We start from the raw sequence: 17,736 nt of genomic DNA, 5'->3' as shown, positions 1-17,736 counted from the left end.
CAGCGAACCGAGAGGCGGAGGGACGCCGGGGTCCGGAGCCGTCCTGCAGCCGCCGGCCGGGAGGCGACAGCGAACCGAGAGGCGGAGGGACGCCGGGGTCCGGAGCCGTCCTGCAGCCGCCGGCCGGGCAGCTTCACGGGGCAAGTGGATCCTTTTCATGTCGGTCTCCGCCGGTCCGCCCCTCTCCCTCTCCCTGCGCGGGCTTTAAACTTATTACCGGGCTCCGCTCCGACCGACGGGGTTATCGGCATAAAGGGACTAACACTGGCGACCGCTTTCACTCCCAGGAGGAAGGAAGGACCGACTGACCATGGCACGTCCGGAGGGTGTGGCGCAGTGGCCCATATGGGTACCCCCACCCCGAAACTTGGAATGGTGTTGTGGTTGTCGACGAGAGCAGCTCTCTTCTCATCTGTACCTTCTCCCTCCCTTTCTCCAACGGTCCACTCTCTTCTCCGACTAGATTCCGCCTTCTACAGCCCCTTCCCCCCGATCACCTCCCACCATCCCCCTTCCCCCTCACCTGGTCTCACCCATCACCTCCCAGTGTCTCACTTCATCCCCCCTCTCTCCCCCAGCCACCCACCTTCCCCCTCACCTGGTCTCACCGATCACCTCCCAGTGTCTCACTTTATCCCCCTCTCCCCCACCCACCCACCTTCCCCCTCACCTGGTCTCACCCATCACCTCCCAGTGTCTCACTTCATCCCCCCTCTCTCCCCCAGCCACCCACCTTCCCCCTCACCTGGTCTCACCTATCACCTCCCAGTGTCTCACTTCATCCCCCTCTCCCCCACCCACCCACCTTCCCCCTCACGTGGTCTCACCTATCACCTCCCAGTGTCTCACTTCATCCCCCTCTCCCCCACCCACCCACCTTCCCCCTCACCTGGTCTCACCCATCACCTCCCAGTGACTCACTTCATCCCCCCTCTCCCCCATCCACCCACCTTCCCCCTCACCCGGTCTCACCCATCACCTCCCAGTGTCTCACTTCATCCCCCTCTCCCCCAACCACCCACCTTTCCACTCACCTGGTCTCACCCATCACCTCCCAGTGTCTCACTTCATCCCCCCTCTCCCCCACCCGCCAACCTTCCCCCTCACCTGGTCTCACCTATCACCTCCCAGTGTCTCACCTCATCCCCCCTCTCCCCCACCCACCCACCTTCCCCCTCACCTGGTCTCACCTATCACCTCCCAGTGTCTCACTTCATCCCCCCTCTCCCCCACCCACCCACCTTCCCCCTCACCTGGTCTCACCTATCACCTCCCAGTGTCTCACTTCATCCCCCCTCTCCCCCACCCACCCACCTTCCCCCTCACCTGGTCTCACCTATCACCTCCCAGTGTCTCACTTCATCCCCCCTCTCCCCCACCCACCCACCTTCCCCCTCACCTGCTCTCACCTATCACCTCCCAGTGTCTCACTTCATCACCCTCTCCCCCACCCACCCACCCACCTTCCCCCTCACCTGGTCTCACCTATCACCTCCCAGTGTCTCACTTCATCCCCCCCTCTCCCCCACCCACCCAAATTCCCCCTCACCCGGTCTCACCTATCACCTCCCAGTGTCTCACTTCATCCCCCCTCTCCCCCACCCACCCAAATTCCCCCTCACCCGGTCTCACCGATCAGTTGCCAGTTTGTACACCTCCCACCTTCCCCCCCCCCCCCCCCACCTTATTCTGGCTTCTGCCCTCTCTTCCTTTCCAGCCCGGATGAAAGGTCTCAGCCTAAAATATTAAGTTTATTCCCCTCCGTAGACACTGCCTGACCTGCTGAGTTCCTCTGGCATTTTGTGTGTGCGTTGCCTTGGATTTCCAGCACCGGCAGAATCCCCTGTGTTTAAGATTCCTCTTTTGTCCGCCGTCCAGGGGTGGCGGTCTGCACGGCCCTGCCCCAAGCGGGTAGCTGGCGCCAGCGATGTCGGGCGTGAGGACTCGTGCACACGGGGCTGGAGAACAGGGGCTGAGGATGGTCGAGATGACCAAAGTGGCCAGGACTACCGAGCTGGAGTTCGGAGGCCCCCTAGGTAACTGTGTTAATCATTGTGGGGGTGGGGGGGAGGAAATCGGTCATCAGGGTGGCTTATTGTTAGGAGATGTTGCATCTTACAGCCCATAAAACAGGCTGTTTGGTCTGATTCCCACGCGAGCCTTGATGCCTCTATGCTAGTCTCAATTTTACCCTCAACATGGTTAAAGCTCTCTCCACCAATGAGCACGTCCAGAGTGGTGTCGCAGGAAAGCAGCATCCATCGTCAGGGGCACCAGGCCATGCTCTCTTCTCACTGCTGCCATCAGGAAGAAGGTACAGGAGCCTCGGGACTCGCCATCAGGGTCAGGAAGAGCCATTACCCTTCGACCACCAGGCTCCCGAACCAGAGGGGATAACTTTGCTTGCCCCGTCACTGAACTGTCCCCACAAGCTGAGGAGGTTTGCGGTAATGATTCTGGGTTTAAACGCCCTGTCGTACGACGGTTCTGGGGCTGTATTCACGGGAATTCAGGTTTTCCGTGAGGTCGCCCGTCGCTCGTCTTATCGAACGGTGAAAGGCCTCGATCGAGTGGATGTGGGGAGGATGTTGGTGTGTTGGGGGGGAGTTGAGTAGCAGAGGACAATGCGTCAGAATAGAAGGACGCTGTTTTAGAGCAGAGGTGAGGAATTTCTTTGGCTGGAGAGTCGAGAATCTGTGGAATTTTTTGCCACAGGCAGCTGTGGAGGCCAAGTCATCTGGGTATCTTTAAGGCAGAGGTTGATAGGTACTTGATTAATCAGGCCATGAAGCGATACAGGGAGAGGCAGGAGATGGCAGATTAGAGGGAAACTGGATCATCCATGATGAAATGGTGGATTTCATGGACTCACTTTCAAGGACTCTTGGTAAGACCATAAGGCCATTTGGCCCATCGAGTCTGATCCTTTCTTCCCCCTCCTCAGCCCCATTACCTCGTCTTCTCCCCATAGCCTTTAAAGCCATGTCCAATCAGGAACCTATCAAGCTCTGCCTTAAGTACACCCAACAACCTGGTCTCCACAGTTGCTCATGCTAATAAGTTCCACAAATTCACCATCCTTTGGCTAAAGCAATTTCTCTGCATCTCTGTTTTAAATTGTTGCCCCTCTATCCTGAGGCTGTGCCCTCTTGTCCCAGTCTCCCCCACCATGGGAAACATCCTTCCTATGTCTATTCTGTCTAGGCCCTTCAACATTCGAAAGGTTTCAATGAGATGCCCCTCATCCTTCTAAATTCTAGTGCGTACAGACCCAGGACCATCAAATGTTCCTCGTAATATAACCCTTTCATTCCTGGAATCATCCTTGTGAACCTCCTCTGGACCCTCTCCAATGCCAGCACATCTTTTGTAAGATGAGGAGATCAAAACTGTTCACAACTGTTCACTGGTGAGGCCTCACCAGTGCCTTATAAAGCCTCAGCATCACATCCCTGATCTTGTATTCTACACTCTTGAAATGAATGCTGACATGGCATTTGCCTTCCTCACCTGCAAGTTTAACCTTTAGGCTTTTCTGCACAAGGATTCCCAAATCCTTTTACATCTTGATTTTTGGGTTCTTTCACCGTTTAGAAAATATTCCGCACATTTATTCCTACCACTGTAGTGTATGACCATGCATTTTCCAACAGTGTATTTTATTTGCTGCTTTCTTGCCCATTCTCCTGATCTGACTAAGTCTTTCTGCAGCCTCAACATGACCTGCCCCTTCACCAATCTTCACATCATCTGCAGATGTAGCAACAAGGCCATCTACTCCATCATCTAAATCATTGATATACAGCATAAAAAGAAGCGGTCCCAACACCGACTCCTGAGGAACACCACTGGCAGTCAACCAGAAAAGGATCCATTTACTCCCTCTCACTGTCTCCTACCAATCAGCCGATGCTCTATCCATGCTAGTAGCTTTCCTGTAATACCATGGGCTCTTAACTTGTTAAGCAGCCTCATGTGTGGCACCTTGTCAAAGGCCTTCTGAAAGTCCAAATATACAACATCTACTGCATCCCCTTTATCTATCCTACTTGTAATCTCCTCAAAGAATTCCAACAGGTTTGTCAGGCAAGATTTTCCTTTAAGGAAACCATACTGATGTTGTCCTACCTTGTCCTGTGTCACCAAGTACTCCATCACCTCATCCTTAACAATCGACTCCAACATCTTCCCAACCACTGAGGTCAGACTAACTGGTCTGTAATTTCCTTTCTGCTGCTGCCTTAAACAGTGGGGTGTCATTTGCAATTTTCCAGTCCTCTGGCACCTACGGTGCAATTCATCTGGTCCAGGTGACTGACATACCCTTCGGGCTTTTGAGCACCTTGTCTGTTGTAATAGTAACTGCACTCACTTCTCTTCCCTCACACCCTTCAACAACTGGCACAGTGCTAGTGTCTTCCACAGTGAAGACTGATGCTAAATATTCATTTAGTTCATCTGCCATCTCCTTGTCCCCTGTTATTATTTCTCCGGCCGCATTTTCTAGCAGTCCTACATCCACACTCATCTCTTTTTTACATACTTGAAGCTTTTACTATCCACTTTAATATTGTTTACTAGCTTCCTTTCATATTTCATCTTCTCCCTCCTAATGATTCTTTTAGTTGCTCTCTGTAAGGTTGTAAAAGCTTCCCAATCCTCTGTCTCCCCACAAATTTTGGCTTTGAGCTAAAACCATCAGCCGTGTTTGCACTATTTTGCTATCTGAGTATTTATTTATTTTTGGAGCACTTTCTTCATTTTTCCCAGAAACTCACGCCATTGCTGCTCTGCTGACATCTCTGCCAGCAGCTCCTTCCAATTTACTTTGGCCAACTCCTCTCTTGTACCACCGGAATTTCCTTTACTCCACTGAAATACTGCTACTTCAGACTTTTCTTTCTCCCTGTCAAATTTCAAGTTAAACTCAGTCATACTGTGATCACTGCCTGCTCAGGATTCTTTTACCTTCAGCTCCCTAATCACCTCCGGTTTGTTATATCTCAGGCATCAGCAAGCTTGCTCCCCTGAGATCCGTTACCAACCTGATTTTCCCAATCAACCATGTTGAAATTCCCCAAGACTATCATGACATTCATTGCCCTTTTAGCACGCCTTTCCTGTTTCCTGCTGTAACCTGTGGTCCACATCCCAGCTATCGTTGGGAGGACTGTATTTTGCAGTTTGTTGATTCAGCATCTGATCCCATGTCACATCTTTCTACTGATTTGATGCCATCCTTTAGCAGTAGAGCCATGCCTCACCCCCGCCTACCTTCCTATCCCTCCGATATAACGAGTAACCTTGGGCATTCAGCTCCCAATACAACCATCCTTCAGCCACGATTCAGTGACGGCCACAACATCATACCTGGCAATCTGTAATCGTGCAACAAGATCATCCACTTTATCTCTTGTACTCCGCGCATTGAGATATCACACTGAGGACTGTATTTGCTACCCTTTTTGATTCAAAGGTACGCTTAATGTCAGAGAAATGTATACAATATGCATCCTGAAATGCTTTTTCTTCGCAAACATCCTCGAGAACATTGGAGTGCCCCAGAACCCCGAAGTTTCCCCCCCCCCCCCACAGCTCCCCTCCCGTGTGTAAGCACAGTGAGCAACCAACCCCTCTCCCCACCGGCACCCGCTACTGGCATGCAGTGTGAGCAAAGCAACGGTGTAGACGCAGACTCGCAGTTACCCCAAAGACTCCATTGTTCACCCGATAATTCGACATGCTGCAGGCTCCTAATAGGGAGGAAAAGGTCCTATCGTCTGCCTGCCCTCTATCCCTTCTCTTTCCCATCCGTCCTGAATCTCTTCACTCCGGTTCCCACACCCCTGCCAGATCCTGCATATACTCCTCCAGTCACCTTAACATCGCGTCCCCTTCTACTAGCCATTTTCACCCTGGGGAAAAGTCTTTGCCTCGTGTCATCTTTTACACCTCCGTCAAGTCACCTCTTGCCCTCCTGAAGCATCTCGTCTGATAATCCAGCCGGTCAGTACAGAGAGTGAGCGGAGAACGCAGGTTCAGTCCTGACCACCGGCACGCGTGTGGAGATTGTGCGTCCTCATGCTGAGAGTCGCTCTTATTGGTCGGGGCGTGACTGGCAACGTAAAACAATACTCAACAATTGTAAAGGGTTATATAAATGACAAAATTAGAGGTTAAAGTATGGATATAGAATAAGATGTACATAAATACCGGCAGTGTAAATACAATGTAAACTACTAAGTGGTTTAAAATGTTTACAGTCCAATGAGTCGGTAATAGATAGAGGAAGGTGGGGTGGGGAATAACAAGAATGGTTGATCAGATTACCTGCCCAGGGGAAGAAACTTTTAAGATGGTGTGAAACTTTTCTTTTAATAATCCTAGAGAACTTTCCTGAAGGGAGATTTTGGAAAGGGCGGTTTGCTGCCCGCAATGATTTTTGCTGCCCGCTGCTTGTTCTGAACACGAACACACACATACACCCCCCCCCACCCCGCTCCCCGCTCCGGCAGTGATGTTAGATTGTAGTTGTAGGGGGTCTCTTTCTCTCCAGCCCCACCCAGGGTCTCCGGCTCTCTCCTGCCTAACGACGTGCTGGTTCGGTGGGTTAATTGCCCCTGTCGTGTGTGAGGGGTGGGTGAGTTCAATCGCCATTCAACCCTACACAAACACCTAGGAATACATCCAAATGTGATTGCATTTCTCTGGGGTCAAGGTGCAGAACACAATACCAGCTGTCATACACAGCACAAGATAGCGGGCACATAAAGGTATCAGTAAGATAATAATGGACTCCAAAAACAGTGTTTTTTGATGGGCTTCAGATCAAGGTCTCTTTAAGGGCTCTTGCTTGCTGCTGGTGCAAGTGGTGTGGGAGGGGAGGGTTAATGTGCCTGCGTGTGTGGGGGGGACGAGCAACTTTGGGGTTCTGATGTTTTATTTATTCGATGGGGTTTCTTGTTCCGTGGGCGCCTGTGAAGAGTAAGAATTTCGGGCTGTACGCTGGACACGGTCACTGCGATGCGCCGTTAACTGCCGGGTGTGCTTGGCCTGTCTGCCCAGGTGCGCTGGTACTGGTCGCCCTGCTGCCCTGCACCGTTCTCTACCTGCTGCTCGCCTGCCGTACAGAGGCAGCCGGCCTCCTGAACAACCCCCTGCCCCGGGTGGAGCCAAGCCAGCTCTGGGACCCCGCCGCCCTGCTCCTCGTTCTTGCCTGGCTTGCCCTCCAGTCTCTGCTCTACCTTCTTCCTCTGGGTAAGGTAAGTCCGAGGGAGGGGTTGGGGGTGGGCTGGACGCAAGCTCCTTGTCCTGGTACTAATTGCAAAATAGTCCTGTGGGGGGGGGGGGGTGTGGTTATCCAATATAAGATGGGGGGGAGCAGGATTAGGCCATTCAGCCCGTCAGCTGTGCCCTCTGGTGCCAGACCCCCTCTGGCCTATGTCTGACGGAGGCCCACGCAGCCGTGGGTGGACCATAGCAACTCCTTACAGACAGCAGTGGGATTGAACTGTGCTCTGCTGCTGTAAAGTGCGACGCTAGCCACCATCCGGCCGTAGCGAGCCGAGTAGGGGGTGACAAGACAGGCATGACGGAGTGTGGCTCACGCAGAAGGCAGTGGCATACCAGTTTGGCAGAAAACTTTGCCAAGTACGGTCATGCTCGCGGCGTGGCGCATAATGATGACGTCATACAACGCGGCTGTGGTGAACTGTGTGCCTGTCGGGACACGCCCCCTGCTGACTGCTCCTGTGGCTCCTCCCACAGGCCCCTGTATAAAGGAGATCTGAGGCCTGACGCTCCGCCTCAGTCTCCAGGACATTGTATGATAGACACTCACTCCTGGTTCCTTCTTCCAGTCAATAAAAGCCGATATCTCGCCTTACGTCTCAGTGTGAGTTATTGATGGTGCATCAGCGGCACATAACAATGGTGTCATATACATGGCACGTCAGAAGATGTCAAACGGTATGGCCCATGACCTTATGAGCCGTGTTGGGTACCGGTCTGGAGGAATGTTGTTTCGTTCAGTGGTGTACTGTACACGGTCGAATGACGATAACCTTCAACTTAATCACAATTATGACCAGTGAAGTATTTCCCGCTACGCTACTGCGTTACCTGCAGTCGCTCCAACCCCTTGACCCTCGCTGTTTCGTGTCCGCAGGTTACACAAGGCATGCCACTCCGGGATGGCACCCGTCTCTCCTACCGGATTAATGGTACGTTTTGCGTCACGCGTGCGTGTTCTGCATGTCACGTTACCTCGCGCTGCCTGAGGCTCGCGTTCCGCGGACCGGGACCCCAAACTGTTTGGTCACCCCATTATAGGAAGGACGTCGGGGCTTTGGAGAGGGGGCAGGAGAGGTTCACCGGGATGCTGTCTGGTTGAGAGGGCGTGTGCTGTCACGAGAGGCTGGATGAACTTGGGCTGTTTTCTCTGGAGCGTCGGAGGCCGAGGAGAGATCTGATAGAGGTTCATAAGATCATGAGAGGCGCAGATAGACAGCCGGTATCTTTTACCCAGGGTCAAAATGTCTAACACTGATGGATGCATTGGGGGTGAGAGTTTCCAACAACGTGAGGACGTGCTGGCGTTGGAGAGGGCCCAGAGAATGATTCCAGCAATGGAGGGGTTAACTTGGTTGGTGGCCCTGGGCCTGGACTCGCTGGAGGATGGAGGAATGAGGGAGGATTTCAATGGGATATTGAAAGGACTGGATGGAGTGTACGGTGGGGAAGTCGAGGACGAGGGGGCACAGCCCCAGGGTCGACTCAGCTGAGAGAAACACAGCAATTATCAACGTGGATAAATGCTCCAAAGGAACGTACCAGTGAACGATTGTGGTCGTAGGATTGGAGTGTATACAGTACGTAGGATTGGATTGTAAGCGTAGATTGTAGAGTGCATACAGTACGTAGGATTGGATTGTAAGCGTAGATTGTGGAGTGTATACAGTACGTAGGATTGGATTGTAAGCGTAGATTGTGGAGTGTATACAGTACGTAGGATTGGATTGTAAGCGTAGATTGTGGAGTGTATACTGTACGTAGGATTGGATTGTAAGCATAGATTGTGGAGTGTATACAGTACGTAGGATTGGATTGTAAGCGTAGATTGGGGATGAGGTGTGGAGTGACAGTGAATGGGGGATGAAGGGGGTGGTGAGGGACTGTGGAGAGGAGTGTGTCAGTGTGGGGGTGAGGTGTGGAGTGACAGTGAATGGGGGATGAAGGGGGTGGTGAGGGACTGTGGAGAGGAGTGTGTCAGTGTGGAGATGAGGTGTGGAGTGTCAGTGTGGAGTGACAGTGAATGGGGGATGAAGGGGGTGGTGAGGGACTGTGGAGAGGAGTGTGTCAGTGTGGGGGTGAGGTGTGGAGTGACAGTGAATGGGGGATGAAGGGGGTGGTGAGGGACTGTGGAGAGGAGTGTGTCAGTGTGGAGATGAGGTGTGGAGTGTCAGTGTGGAGTGACAGTGAATGGGGGATGAAGGGGGTGGTGAGGGACTGTGGAGAGGAGTGTGTCAGTGTGGGGGTGAGGTTTGGAGTGACAGTGAATGGGGGATGAAGGGGGTGGTGAGGGACTGTGGAGAGGAGTGTGTCAGTGTGGGGTTGAGGTGTGGAGTGACAGTGAATGGGGGATGAAGGGGGTGGTGAGGGACTGTGGAGAGGAGTGTGTCAGTGTGGAGATGAGGTGTGGAGTGTCAGTGTGGAGTGACAGTGAATGGGGGATGAAGTGGGTGGTGAGGGACTGTGGAGAGGAGTGTGTCAGTGTGGGGATGAGGTGTGGAGTGACAGTGAATGGGGGATGAAGGGGGTGGTGAGGGACTGTGGAGAGGAGTGTGTCAGTATGGGGATGAGGTGTGGAGTGACAGTGAATGGGGGATGAAGGGGGTGGTGAGGGACTGTGGAGAGGAGTGTGTCAGTGTGGGGATGAGGTGTGGAGTGACAGTGAATGGGGGGTTGAAGGGGGTGGTGAGGGACTGTGGAGAGGAGTGTGTCAGTGTGGGGATGAGGTGTGGAGTGACAGTGAATGGGGGATGAAGGGGGTGGTGAGGGACTGTGGAGAGGAGTGTGTCAGTGTGGGGATGAGGTGTGGAGTGACAGTGAATGGGGGGTTGAAGGGGGTGGTGAGGGACTGTGGAGGGGAGTGTGTCAGTGTAGGGATGAGGTGTGGAGTGACAGTGAATGGGGGATGAAGGGGTGGTGAGGGACTGTGGAGAGGAGTGTGTCAGTGTGGAGTGACAGTGAATGGGGGATGAAGGGGGTGGTGAGGGACTGTGGAGAGGAGTGTGTCAGTGTGGAGTGACAGTGAATGGGGGGATGAAGGGGGTGGTGAGGGACTGTGGAGAGGAGTGTGTCAGTGTGGGGTTGAGGTGTGGAGTGACGGGATGGGGGATGAAGGGGGTGGTGAGGGACTGTAGAGAGGAGTGTGTCAGTGTGGGGATGAGGTGTGGAGTGACAGTGAATGGGGGGTTGAAGGGGGTGGTGAGGGACTGTGGAGAGGAGTGTGTAAGTGTGGGGATGAGGTGTGGAGTGTCAGTGTGGAGTGACAGTGAATGGGGGATGAAGTGGGTGGTGAGGGACTGTGGAGAGGAGTGTGTCAGTGTAGGGATGAGGTGTGGAGTGACAGTGAATGGGGGGTGAAGGGGGTGGTGAGGGACTGTGGAGAGGAGTGTGTCAGTGTAGGGATGAGGTGTGGAGTGACAGTGAATGGGGGATGAAGGGGTGGTGAGGGACTGTGGAGAGGAGTGTGTCAGTGTGGAGTGACAGTGAATGGGGGGATGAAGGGGGTGGTGAGGGACTGTGGAGAGGAGTGTGTCAGTGTGGGGTTGAGGTGTGGAGTGACGGGATGGGGGATGAAGGGGGTGGTGAGGGACTGTAGAGAGGAGTGTGTCAGTGTGGGGATGAGGTGTGGAGTGACAGTGAATGGGGGATGAAGGGGGTGGTGAGGGACTGTGGAGAGGAGTGTGTCAGTGTGGGGTGACAGTGAATGGGGGATGAAGGGGGTGGTGAGGGACTGTGGAGAGGAGTGTGTCAGTGTGGGGATGAGGTGTGGAGTGACAGTGAATGGGGGATGAAGGGGGTGGTGAGTGACTGTGGAGAGGAGTGTGTCAGTGTAGGGATGAGGTGTGGAGTGAGTGAATGGGGGGTGAAGGGGGTGGTGAGGGACTGTGGAGAGGACTGTGTCAGTGTGGGGATGAGGTGTGGAGTGACAGTGGATGGGGGATGAAGGGGGTGGTGAGGGACTGTGGAGAGGAGTGTGTCAGTGTGGGGTTGAGGTGTGGAGTGACAGTGAATGGGGGATGAAGGGGGTGGTGAGGGACTGTAGAGAGGAGTGTGTCAGTGTGGGGATGAGGTGTGGAGTGACAGTGAATGGGGGGTTGAAGAGGGTGGTGAGGGACTGTGGAGGGGAGTGTGTCAGTGTGGGGATGAGGTGTGGAGTGACAGTGAATGGGGGATGAAGGGGTGGTGAGGGACTGTGGAGAGGAGTGTGTCAGTGTGGAGTGACAGTGAATGGGGGATGAAGGGGGTGGTGAGGGACTGTGGAGAGGAGTGTGTCAGTGTGGAGTGACAGTGAATGGGGGGATGAAGGGGGTGGTGAGGGACTGTGGAGAGGAGTGTGTCAGTGTGGGGTTGAGGTGTGGAGTGACGGGATGGGGGATGAAGGGGGTGGTGAGGGACTGTAGAGAGGAGTGTGTCAGTGTGGGGATGAGGTGTGGAGTGACAGTGAATGGGGGATGAAGGGGGTGGTGAGGGACTGTGGAGAGGAGTGTGTCAGTGTGGGGATGAGGTGTGGAGTGAGTGAATGGGGGGTGAAGGGGGTGGTGAGGGACTGTGGAGAGGAGTGTGTCAGTGTGGGGTTGAGGTGTGGAGTGACAGTGGATGGGGGATGAAGGGGGTGGTGAGGGACTGTGGAGAGGAGTGTGTCAGTGTGGAGTGACAGTGAATGGGGGGATGAAGGGGGTGGTGAGGGACTGTGGAGAGGAGTGTGTCAGTGTGGGGTTGAGGTGTGGAGTGACGGGATGGGGGATGAAGGGGGTGGTGAGGGACTGTAGAGAGGAGTGTGTCAGTGTGGGGATGAGGTGTGGAGTGACAGTGAATGGGGGATGAAGGGGGTGGTGAGGGACTGTGGAGAGGAGTGTGTCAGTGTGGAGATGAGGTGTGGAGTGTCAGTGTGGAGTGACAGTGAATGGGGGATGAAGGGGGTGGTGAGGGACTGTGGAGAGGAGTGTGTCAGTGTGGGGATGATGTGTGGAGTGACAGTGAATGGGGGATGTAATGACGTGTTTTTTTGATCAGAATCAATATCGGATTTAATATCAACGGCATATTTTGTGAAGTTTGTTGTCTTTGAGGCCTCAGTAACAGAATAAATCGTGAATTACAGTAGGAATATTTATTGAACAGTTAAATAAGTAGTGCAAAAATAGAAATAAAAAAGTAGTGAGGTAGTGATCAAGGGGTTCAAAGTTCATTCAGAAATCGGATGGCAGAGGGGAAGAAGCTGTTCCTGAATCGCTGAGTGTGTGTCTTCAGGCTCCTGTACCTCCTCCCTGATGGCAGAGGGGAAGAAGCTGTTCCTGAATTGCTGAGTGTGTGTCTTCAGGCTCCTGTACCTCCTCCCTGATGGCAGAAGGGGAGAAGCTGTTCCTGAATTGCTGAGTGTGTGTCTTCAGGCTCCTGTACCCCCTCCCTGATGGCAGAGGGGAAGAAGCTGTTCCTGAATCACTGAGTGTGTGTCTTCAGGCTCCTGTACCTCCTCCCTGATGGCAGAAGGGGAGAAGCTGTTCCTGAATTGTTGAGTGTGTGTCTTCAGGCTCCTGTACCACCTCCCTGATGGCAGAGGGGAAGAAGGTGTTCCTGAATCACTGAGTGTGCGTGCCTTCAGGCTCCTGTACCCCCTCCCTGATGGCAGAGGGGATGAAGCTATTCCCGAAGCATTGAGTGTGTGCCTTCAGGCTCCCGTGCCTGATCGTAGCAAGGAGGAGAGGCTATGTCCTGGGTCGTGGGGGATTTTGTAACCTGTGGTAATTTTTATAATTTGCAATCTGCTGCTACAAAACCACACATTTTAAACCTGATTCTGATTCTCGAGGAGATGCGTAGGGTAGTGTTTTCTTTTTACACCAGGAATGGTGGAGCCTGTGATGTGCTGTTGGGGATGCAGGTACAACAGAGATGTGTTTACGGGCACGTGGATGTGCAGGGAACTGGAGGGGTAGCTGACGTGTTACGTGGGTGCCTCCAACCAGTGCCACGCGGATCTCCCCCCCCCCCCCCCCCGGTAACTCTGCCGCTTCTCTCCCCCTGCAGGTCTGCATGCCTTGGTGATCACCGGGCTCCTGACAGCAGTGGGCGCCGCCTGCGGGCTGCCCCTCGCCCACGTTCACGACTGCTGCGTGCAGCTCGCCTGCGTCTGCATTCTGACCTCGTTTGCCCTCAGTGTCCTCCTCTACGCCCACTCGCTGTGCGCGCCCGAGGAGGCCCTGGCACCTGGCGGGAACTCGGGTGAGTTCCCCTACTCCAGAGGCTGGGCGAGGGGCTTTATACACCCCGGCTGGTGGTGGGGACAAGTCGGAAAGCACAAGATTGATCGATACATCCCAAAGAGAGAAAAGCACTCGAAAGGCAGGATGACACAACTGTGGCTGACGAGAGAAGTCAAAGCCAATATAAAACTAAACTCAAGTTTATTGTCATTTCGACCATAAATTGCTGGTGCAGTACACAGTAGAAACAAAACAACGTTCCTCCAGGACCCTGGTGCTACATGAAACAACACAAAACTACACTAGACTATGTGAGACAGCACAAGGTTACACTACACTATGTAAACCAACATAAAAACTGCTCTAGACCACAGACCTGCACAGGACTACATAAAGTGCACAAAATAGTGCAGGGCAGTGCAATAATTAATAAACAAGACAATAGACACCGTAGAGGACAAATTACAATATAATAATAAATGATGTGGATGTCAGTCCAGGCTCTGGGTATCGAGGAGTTTGATAGCTTGGGGGAAGAAACTGTTACACAGTCTGGTCGTGAGAGCCCGAATGCTTCGGAGCCTTTTCCCAGACGGCAGGAGGGAGAAGAGTTTGTGTGAGGGGTGCGTGGGGCCCTTCACAATACTGTTTGCTTTGTGGATGCAGCTTGGTGGTGTAAATGTCCATGATGGTGGGAAGAGACCCCGATGATCTTCTCAGCTGACCTCACTACCTGCTGCAGGGTCTTGCGATCCGAGATGGTGCGATTCCTGAACCAGGCAGTGATGCAGCTGCTCAGGATGCTCTCAATTCAACCCCTGTAGAATGTGATGAGGATGGTGGGTGGAGATGGACTTTCCTCAGCAAATGAGGGAGGGTATATAAAGTGCACAGATTAGTGGGAAGTTAAGGCAATGAAAGAAGCCATCAGAAGAAATGAGATTATCAAAGTAATGCTAGCCAATAATATCAAAGAGGATACAAAAAGTTCTTTTCCGATATATAAAGAGTAAAAGAGAGATGAGGGTGGATATCAGACCCTCGGAAATGATGCTGGAGAGGTAGAAATGGGACAGGGAAATAGCGGATGAACCAAATTAAATATTTTGAGTCAGTCTTCAGTGTGGAAGACACTGGCAGTTTGGCAGAAGTTTGAGCTTCAGGGCTCAGGAGTGTGTGCAGTTGCCATTGCTCGGGAGAAGGTTCTTGGGAACTGAAAGGTGTGAAGGTAGATAAGGCACCTGGACCGGATGGACTACATTCCAGTGTTCTGAAAGAGGTGACTGAAGAGATTGTGGAGGCATGAGTAATGATCTTTCCAGAATCTCTAGATGGTTCCGGAGGACTGGAAAATTGCAAATGTTACTCCATTCTTAAAGAAGGGAGAGAGGCAGAAGAAAGGAAACTGTGGGCCTGTCCACAGTGGTTGAGAAGATGTTGGAGTCGATTACTAAAGATGAGGTCTCAGGGTATTTGGGGGCACATGATAGATGAGACTGTTGTCAGCCTGCTTTCCTCGAAGGAAAATCTTGCCAGTCGAATCCGCCGGAATTCTTCGGAAGAAAGAATAACAAGTAAGTTTGACAAAGGGAGAGTCAGCAGATGTTGTGTATTTTGATTTTCAGTAGACCCTTTGACAAGGATCCGCACATGAGGCAGCTTCACGAGATATTGTACAGGAATGATACTAGCATTGGTAGAAGACTGGCTGACTGGCAGGGGGCAAAGATCAAGGATCCCTTTCCGGGTGGGCTGCCAGTGACTAGTGGTGTTCTGCAGGGGTCTGTGTTGGGACCACTTCTTTTCAAGTTGTAAGTCAATGAAGGAATTGATGGCTTTGTGGCCAAGTTTGGTAGACAATACAAAGATGGACGGCTGGGCAGGTGGGGTTGAGGGAACAGGGAGCCTGCAAAAGGAGAATGGGCAAAGAAGAAGGAGATGGAATTTAGTGTGGAGAAGAGTATGGTCATGTACTTTGTAGAAGGAATAAAGGTGTAGACGGTTTTCTGAAGAAAATTCAAAAAACTGAGGTGCAAAGGGACTTGGGAGGATTCTCCAAAGGTTAACTTGCAGGTTGAGTCAGTGGTGAGGAAGGCAAATACAATTTTAGCATTCATTTCAAGAGGACCAGAAGTAGGAGCAGGATGTGCTGCTGGGGCTTTTATAAGGCGCTGGTTAGACCACATTTGGAGTATTGAGAGCAGTTTTGTGCACCCCTTATTGAAGAAGAGGTGTGCTGGCATTGGAGAGGGCCCAGATGAGGTTCAAAGAATGATTCTGGGAACGAAGGGGGTCCACTTATGTGGACCATTGCATGGCTCTGGGCCTGTACTCAGTGAAGTTGAATGAGTAGGGGTTCTCATTGAAACCAATCGAATGCTGAAAGGCCTGGATAGATTGGCTGTGGAGAGGATGTTTCCAATAATGGGAGAGTCTTGGACCAGAGGACACAGATAGAGTGTATGTGGAGAGGATGTTTCCTATAGTGAGGGGAGTCTAGGACCAGAGGACACAGATAGAGTGTATGTGGAGAGGATGCTTCCTATAGTCGGGGAGTCTAGGACCAGAGGACACAGATAGAGTGGATGTGGAGAGGATGTTTCCTATAGTGGGGGAGTCTAGGACCAGAGGACACAGATAGAGTGGATGTGGAGAGGATGTTTCCTATAGTGGGGGAGTCTAGGACCAGAGGACACAGATAGAGTGGATGTGGGAGAGGATGTTTCCTATAATGGGGGAGTCTAGGACCAGAGGACACAGATAGAGTGGATGTGGAGAGGATGTTTCCTATAGTGGGGGAGTCTAGGACAGAGGACACAGATAGAGTGGATGTGGAGAGGATGTTTCCTATAGTGGGGGAGTCTAGGACCAGAGGACACAGATAGAGTGGATGTGGAGAGGATGTTTCCTATAGTGGGGGAGTCTAGGACCAGAGGACACATTCTCCAAATTGAGGAACGTCTCTTTAGAACAGAGATGAGGAGGAATTTCTTCAGCCAGAGGGTGGTGAATCTGTGGAATTCATTGCCACAGAAGGCTGTGGAGGCCCAGTTGTTGGGTATATTTAAAGTGGTTTGATAGATTATTGATTAGTCAGGGCATCAAAGGTTGCGGGGAGAAGACTGGAGAATGGGGATGAGAGGGATAGTAAATCAGCCATGATGGAATGGTGGAGTAGAATCGATGGGCTGAATGGCCTAATTCTGCTCCAGTGTCTTCGCCTTACAGTCTTATTAGCTGGAGTGAAGGTTTACAAGGACTCGAGGGGACTGAATTAAGAAGAGAGTTTGGGACTGTTTTTTCAGAGTGTATGTAGTATATGGAGCGAGCTGCCGGAGGAGGAGGGGTGAGGCAGGTTCACCAACACTTGGGCAGGAAGAGTTTAAACCAGGGCTTCCCGATGTCTCCTAGCCATGGACACCTGACTTGGTTGGGGATCTTGGCCAGCATGAATTGGATGGGCTGAAGAGCCTGTTTGACTCTGACTGACGGAAGTTGGACCGTGCGGACGAAACTAAATGCTGACCTTTAACCTTGGTCGCCCCAGGCAACCCCATCTACGATTTCTTCATCGGGCACGAGCTGAACCCGCGCATTGGCAACTTTGACCTCAAATACTTCTGCGAACTCCGGCCGGGGCTGATCGGTTGGGTAAGTGACTGGCGGTCCCCTTCGACCCGCTCGTCCGGCGGGGAGATCACGGCACGGTGCACTCGGAGAGGCGTTTTGTGTAGCGGGTGAGTCTCAGGCCAGCTTCGGAACAGAGAGAACGGTGCGCAATAGGTCCTTCCGAACCTCTCAATCCTTAGATTTCAACCTTGCCTAATCACGGGACAGTTTACACGAGTAATTAACCTGCCAACCGGTCGGCGTCTTTGGACTGTGGGAGGAAACCGGAAAACCCGGGGGTGAACCCACATTCAAACTCTTCACAGGCCGCGGTGGGGATCGAACCAGGTTTTTGTTGCTGTGGTCTTCACAGACACCCGCAAAGCAGAGAGAAAAATCCCGGAGAATGAATGACAGAAATATCAGAACCCCAAAGCACCCCCCCCCCCCCCGCACAAACAGCAGGAAAAGCATCAGCCCTCCCCCCCACTTGCTCCAGCAAAGCACCAAACCGCCCCCCATCCCAGCCTCCCTCCCCACTCAAGCTGTAGCAAAGCCGCCAGAGAGATCTTGATCGAGAGCCCATTTAAAAAGTACACTTCGCCATCTGGGAAGGACGGACTCCTCCCTCTCC

At 52.6% G+C, this 17,736-nt stretch overlaps 1 protein-coding gene across 1 annotated transcript; it reads left to right on the top strand.

The window, feature by feature from the left end:
- Positions 1 to 17,721, top strand: LOC132384096 (delta(14)-sterol reductase TM7SF2-like). The gene is made up of 6 exons (XM_059955429.1): positions 1 to 140; positions 1,879 to 2,036; positions 7,066 to 7,262; positions 8,168 to 8,222; positions 13,318 to 13,512; positions 17,041 to 17,721. Exons 2-6 carry the CDS (start codon positions 1,928 to 1,930, stop codon positions 17,232 to 17,234), a joined length of 750 nt encoding a protein of 249 aa, XP_059811412.1. The 5' UTR covers positions 1 to 140; positions 1,879 to 1,927; the 3' UTR covers positions 17,235 to 17,721.
- The last annotated feature ends 15 nt before the right edge of the window (positions 17,722 to 17,736 follow it).

This window comes from Hypanus sabinus, chromosome 31 (assembly GCF_030144855.1).
Source record: "Hypanus sabinus isolate sHypSab1 chromosome 31, sHypSab1.hap1, whole genome shotgun sequence".
Lineage (NCBI taxonomy): Eukaryota > Metazoa > Chordata > Chondrichthyes > Myliobatiformes > Dasyatidae > Hypanus > Hypanus sabinus.
This window is presented reverse-complemented; position numbering and strand designations above follow the sequence as displayed.